Source organism: Trypanosoma theileri (genome assembly GCF_002087225.1).
Source record: "Trypanosoma theileri isolate Edinburgh chromosome Unknown TM35_Tth_19_V1, whole genome shotgun sequence".
NCBI classification, from domain to species: Eukaryota; Euglenozoa; class Kinetoplastea; order Trypanosomatida; family Trypanosomatidae; genus Trypanosoma; species Trypanosoma theileri.
This window is the reverse complement of record NW_021639861.1, coordinates 341,644-348,153: the sequence shown is the minus strand read 5'-3', so window position 1 is coordinate 348,153 and position 6,510 is coordinate 341,644. Positions and strand designations below refer to the sequence as shown.

The following is a 6,510-nucleotide window of genomic DNA, read 5'->3' as shown; positions in this document are numbered from 1 at the left end:
CTCTCTCTCTCTCTCCTAACCCTCCTGTATCTTTTTTGCCGCTGCCTCAATGGCAAATACATGAGGGTCCGTTTCATCCAGATCCCGAAGTGCCTGGGCGAGTTTAAAGAGATACTCCGAATTCGGCCCACTACCACCCGCACACTCTAATATCTGCGCCGCGATATTCTCCTCCGTCTCTGGGCCTAAATACTCACTATTATCCTCCGTCGCCATGTAACACAAACACACCGCCTGAGCGGCAATCTGCAGTGGTTCACGGGTGTAAAGATTATATGGAATCACCTCTACGCGTGTGTATCCGCCCCTTTCACGGTGATCGAGTTGGGCAATCACCTTCTCCCGTGCGGTCTTCTCGGCTGGGAGTTCGTACGCCACGCCGGCAACTGTGGCGTTGGGCTCCGCACTCGGGAGAAGTGTGACGACCCGGCCGGGTTTGCCGGGGACGCCGCGGTGATCACTGCTGCCCTGGTAGAAGACCCGGCGATATCCGGTGATGTAGCAGGGATAGCTGTTGGTGTACTCGAACTCCTGCTTCCAAAGAATGGAACCATAGCCAAAGATGAGAATGACAGGTGAATCAGCGGACATACTAGTTGAATTTTTAGTATTATTTATTTATTTTTTATTTTTGTATATATATTCGTGTGTGTATATATATATATGGATTTGTGTATGTAATGGAAATATGATATATATATATGTATTTTTTTTTCTTTCTTCTTGTTTGCAAAGTTGTTGGGTTTACACTGTCAAACTCGTATGAGCAGCAAATCTTATATAGTTGCAGATTGCTGTTTCCTGAGTCTCGGTCTTGGCGTTAAATCTGTAATGAGATACCACAGAAGAGAGAGAGAGAGAGAGAAAAGAAAAAAAAAAAAGAATATTTAGATGTACACAGAGAGACATACTGGAATAAAGAAAGGAAAAAAGAAAGAAAGAGAGTGAGGAAAGGAAAACAAAGCAAAAAAAAGGGAGAATAATTCCTCAAAAGAAATTAAGGATAGATGCACACAAAAGAAGGGGAAAAGTAAAAGAAAAAAAAAACAGTGAATGCGATGGTATATGGTTTACCTACGCTAAACTAAATAATAATAATAATAATAATAATAATAATAATAATAATAATAAAGAAAGGGAAAAAAAACAGACAAGAACCACAAAAATGTGAGAAGCAAAATAAATAAAAAAAGAAACATTTCTTCTTATTTACCTCTTTTATTTTTCTTTCTATAGTTTTTCTATATATTCACTCAACACATAGAGCTTTTTTTCTAATAGAGGAAACATATATATATATATATATATATATATATATATATATGTCTACACAGACACTTCCCTTCCCTACACATATAGGAAAAATCTATTATCTGCACTCACTCTTGTTTATTCCTTAATTCTTCTTTCTTCTAGTTTTTAACACTAATATCGCAATCGCCGCCTTTCCTGCGGTGTTGCCAAACTCAAAGAACGCTGTCGATCTGAATTATGACTTGTTCGCAGAAAAGCCAAAGAAGAGACATCACATGGATGTGAGGCGGCATCCTCATAAACAGGACGTTCTAATGGATTACTGTTAAGCTCCGAAGGACCACTAACACTTCCCCCAACGACAAGAGAAGAAGAAGAGGAAATTCGAGATGGATGACTGTGCACATAGGGAGTGTACAGTGTTTTCTCACTAAGAAAGCAAATAGCATGTAAAAGGGCCAAACTAAACGCTATGAAAATAATAATATTAAGACTAAAAAGAACCCCATACCACACATCCGACCAGGCACGACGATGATGATGTTCTTGTTGATCTTGTAAAACCACAATTCTATACAAAGTGGGTAAAAAGGTAAACACGACTCGTAGAATCCACAATGGGATGATCACCCGTAATAAATGAAAAGCATCACGAAGAGGTCCTACTAATGCCCATCGTGTATGGACCACAAAGGAGCCAAGAAGTAACGCGAGAGTGAGAAGTACAGCCTCATGTAATGCTAACAGTACGTACACCACAGCAGGACTGTAGACACTAGCACGGATACTCACAAGAGTGAGATCACTCAACATTAATAATAATATAAGGCAAAATGAGAGACGGAAACCCATTTTTTTTGCAAAATAAATAAATAAAATAAAAAAAAAAAAAAAAAAAAAAAAAAAAAAAAAAAAAAAAAAAAAAAAAAAAAAAAAAAAAGAACTTTCACTACCTTCCGTTATTCTCTTCCAAGTATCCTCTTTAACTATTTTTGTTGTTGCTTGTTTCTATTATCTATCGTTTATGTATAAAAAATTCTCAGAGGTCTTCATGGGCCTGAAGTACAACAAAAACAAGAAACATAAAGAAAGAAATAGACAGATAGAAAGATACACAGACATATACATGTATATATTATAATAGGTTTGTCAAATCCCTATTAGTGCGAAACCCATGGGGTCTTTTCTTTTTTTTTCCAATTTGTATTCCACATAATGAACAAAAAAACAAAACAAAAAAAACAAAACAAAAAAAAAAAAGTACATTCTGTCATGAACTTTTTTAATTCTTTTTTTTTATTGGATGCAAATATCACAATTGTGAACAACTTTCATCTATACATTTCAAAAATGGCATAAGAAAACCATCAATCATCTCCACTTCCCCATCTCCCCACACTACCAAAAAATGATATCAAATTCCATATTTTTTTTTCTTCTTCTCTCCTTTGCTTCTCTCTGTTTCTTCTCTTTTGTAAATAATAATAATAATAATAATAATAATAATAATAAACTTAGAATTCCTCTTCATCACGAACAGTGAATTCTCCTTTTCGGTATACGTAGGATGTTTTATTGTATGGTTCACGTCCACACACTCTTTGCATGGGCAGTCGATTACATAATGGACAGGGCCGAGTTGCATCTACTTTCATATGAGTTCCAAACTCCATAGCGGCAATAACAGACAAATCATTTGGAGTGGCATGCGCATCTAATCGAACCATAGATGTTTTTTTCCCTCGTCCAATAGTTGTCTCTTCGCCTTTTCCATCTATCGTCTTATTACTACTCACACCGGAGCTCATTTCACCGAGTCCACCTTCCCCTCGTAGAGAACGTGCAGGTAATGAAAAACGTACATTTGATCTTCTTGGACCTCGATCCATTAATGTGGGTGAATGTGTGGGTGAGGGGCCCTCTTCTGGACTGTTATTAATAATCACTACAGAGTTATGACAACCAAGAGCATTAGGACTATCGGGTTCAGCCACAGCCTCATCTGCAAGATCATCCACATTTGGTTCCTCAAACTGTGGTAACTCTGGTGTTGGCTGCATAACTCTAGAAAGTCGTTGTTGTTGTGGTTGATGATGATGATATTCACTCTGTTTACTACCTTGTCCACGATCATCCACGTATGAAACATCATCTATTTTTAAAAAGGATGGTAATGAACGACGTCCAGCTCTTGGTCCAGTATGTAGATATTCACCAGGTACAGAATGAATGGATTTATTATTCATCATAATAGAATATGGTTTTTGAATTTCCCGCATTTTTCGGGAACGATAGGCACGGTATGTATGTTGAATAATATATGCAGCTTCCTCTTGTCGACTAAGACCAAATGGAACTCGAATATTCACAGTGTGTTCACCCGTAGCAGGATCAAGACTATAATCTGTCTCCGCTACGGAGACTCCATTACCACTATTACTATTCCTCTCCTGTGTGGATGTTTCACCGTAATCTTTTAAGAAAAATGGATGTGTTAATATCTGTTCTACCCGTAATCGACGTGAGGGAATAGGATGCATAAGCCAAGTAATAAGTTCCTTCGCCTCAGCTGGAAGACTTGGATCTGGTGGACGAACACGATTATATAAAATATTCTTTGTTGTGTTTGCCCCATCATGTGGATAACGACCATGATGAAGCATAAAATACAATAAAACTCCCATAGACCAGGCATCTGCAAGATAAGGATCATATCCCTCATTCCTTAATACTTCTGGGGCTACTGTATGCGTTGTACCCCGAATCTCTCTACAAGGTTTTCCTTTTGTAAAGTACATACAAGATACAAGATAACCAATCTTAACTTGATCACGATCATTTACCATAATATGATCTGGGGCTATTCCAAGATGTACTACATTGCGATTATGCATATGCACTAATCCACGTACAACTTGAGCATAATAGTGTTTTGTTTTCTCTATAGGAAAAGAAGTTCGTTGACCACTAGAGGTTTCACTTGTATAAAGTTTAGTTAAATGCATTGGGGCAAATAATTGCATAAGAATATATAAAGAAGATTGAGTCTCAAAACATTCAGCCGTTTCAATAATATTCTCATGCTTTGGAAGTGTTCGCATCACATGAATGGCATCACGAATACGATTCCACATCCATTGGGCCTCTGATAACACTGCTTTATTATAAATGCGTACAACATACTGGGCTCCAGTTACAATATGTGTACAGAGACGTGTTCGGCAATCAAAGTAACCAGCAGCAAGAACTTTGCCCAACTCATATTTTCCAACAATTTGTTTATGAGATGCTGTCATTAAAAAAGAAAAAAAAAAACGGGGTACAGAACTCTTTTTCTCTTACTTATACTTTCTCTCTTTCTCTCTCTGTGTGTGTGAAAGTAGTGATTGGGGTTGATTGATGGTAAAGAGGGGGTGGTAACACTGCTCCCACACTGTGGTATGTACGCTAAACAGTAAAAAAAGAAAAGAAAAAAAAGAGACATGATTTATAATATGATATGAAGAAAGAAATGTACACATCACAATAAAAATAATAATAATAATATAAGGCATTGACAGCATTCTGTCACATCCTATTCAATTCAGATAGTCTTTTATACGCATGTTTTTTCCTTTTTTTTTTCGGATCGTCACGGATGTATCAATTGCAGTAATGTATGTGATAAAATGAAGAAAGGAAGTAAGAAGAAGAACTACACAGCAACTACAAAATACATCCCCAATACAAGAGCATTTTTTTTTTCTTTTCTTTCAAATTTCTCCCTCGGCACCTCCTCCTTTTATATTTTGCAGTGTTTCCCACTCACTCACTCACTCATCCACCCAAGTCCATCACTCTTTCTTTCTTTCTTTTTCTCTCTCTCTCTCTCTCTCTCTCCATATATATATATATATATATATACTCTCTTTCCTTACATGCTTTACCTCTCTTCTTCTTCTTCTTCTTCTTTGTCTGTATTTATCGTGGGAGTTCTTTGCCATCAATGTCGGCATACACTTTCCCCCGCACCTCATCACGAAACCCATTGTATCGATTCATCGCCTTCTTCTGTACACGCTCAGTCAGGGAGCGATCACCGTATGTTGTCGCGCTGTTTGGTTCATTCTCATCCTCCACTTCCCCCTCCACGGCGTAGAGAAGTGTTTCCTCCACATTCTGCAGCAGCCACGCCGCGACGGGGGTTTCCACCGGTGGATTTACACCAAAACAGCGCGTGAAGAGTTCGCCCGGCTCAAACACCTTCACCTCCGCGGTGTTGGGCAGCGACGGGGTGGACCACAGCGGCTGGCGATAGACCGCCCCGCCGAGCCCCGCCATGTTCACCTCGCGCGCCAGAGCCAGTCGGTGCAGGGCGCTCTCATTATCGCGAAACCCCGCCACCGCCGGCCGCCGTCGGTCCAACGGAGACCCGCCGGTGTCCCGCAGGGAAAGACAAAAGTTGAGGGCGGGCACCCGCAGTGTGTACCCATCCTCCGCGTAGCGGCCATTCTCCCAGTCGAACCGCGACTCAATGGAGACATCACTACGCCAATCGAGATTGATGGAAAAGATACGTTGCGGCAGACGGCCCCAACAGAGACTGCGGCAGATGGATTGGGCTAACCAAGCAGTGCGCTGCCAGTGAACACGGTCAATGACGGCAATGCGAAGACTTATAGTAGGATGTGGGGCTGGATCTAAACAACGCTCCAGTAGTGTTTGCTTCTTTGGATAGTTGTTACCAGCAATGAGGGTGACAAGCCCCAGAGGGACATTACCACCATCCGCATTCTCCGCAGCAGCAGCAGCAGTTGCACCATCAACAGATGATGATGATGATGATGTAGTATTAGTATTATTATTAGTAGTAGAAGTTGTTGTTGTTGTTGTACCTATTGGGGATGAAATCAATTCTCCAAATTGCTCTGCTTCATATCGTTTATGAAGTAATGGCTGTAAATTCGCTAATGGCATATACCAAGTGACTATAGCAGCATCCATTGTGCTTATTGAAGTTGTGATTTGATCACGATCAGAGGGAGACATGATTAAATGGTCTAATGGTGCACGGATGCGGCTTGTGCAGCGAGCTAAGGAAGCACCAGCAGCTCCACTAATCATTCTTTTTATTTTTTATTTGATTTATTTGCTATTCTTCTTTTTTTTTTCTTTAATTCTTATTTTCTGTTTTTATTTCTTTTTCGTTTTCTCTTTTTTTTTTGTTAAAATAAAATTCTCTTCTCCCTCTTCACACCCCCCGCACACAAACAAACA

The 6,510-nt window shown here is 39.6% G+C and overlaps 4 protein-coding genes across 4 annotated transcripts; all 4 read right to left on the bottom strand.

Moving 5' to 3' along the window:
• Nucleotides 1-15: 15 nt before the first annotated feature.
• TM35_000192260 (ChaC-like protein) lies at nucleotides 16-591 on the bottom strand (the record flags this gene model as incomplete). The annotated part of the gene is made up of 1 exon (XM_029026724.1): nucleotides 16-591. One exon carries the CDS (start codon nucleotides 589-591, stop codon nucleotides 16-18), a length of 576 nt encoding a protein of 191 aa, XP_028882048.1.
• Nucleotides 592-1,425: 834 nt separating this feature from the next.
• TM35_000192250 (uncharacterized protein) lies at nucleotides 1,426-2,106 on the bottom strand (the record flags this gene model as incomplete). The annotated part of the gene is made up of 1 exon (XM_029026723.1): nucleotides 1,426-2,106. One exon carries the CDS (start codon nucleotides 2,104-2,106, stop codon nucleotides 1,426-1,428), a length of 681 nt encoding a protein of 226 aa, XP_028882047.1.
• A 662-nt stretch (nucleotides 2,107-2,768) lies between these two features.
• On the bottom strand, nucleotides 2,769-4,550 carry TM35_000192240 (putative protein kinase; the record flags this gene model as incomplete). The annotated part of the gene is made up of 1 exon (XM_029026722.1): nucleotides 2,769-4,550. The coding sequence occupies one exon, from the start codon at nucleotides 4,548-4,550 to the stop codon at nucleotides 2,769-2,771; it is 1,782 nt and encodes a 593-aa protein (XP_028882046.1).
• A 664-nt stretch (nucleotides 4,551-5,214) lies between these two features.
• On the bottom strand, nucleotides 5,215-6,357 carry TM35_000192230 (uncharacterized protein; the record flags this gene model as incomplete). Its single annotated transcript, XM_029026721.1, has 1 exon — nucleotides 5,215-6,357. The coding sequence occupies one exon, from the start codon at nucleotides 6,355-6,357 to the stop codon at nucleotides 5,215-5,217; it is 1,143 nt and encodes a 380-aa protein (XP_028882045.1).
• Between the last annotated feature and the right edge of the window lie 153 nt (nucleotides 6,358-6,510).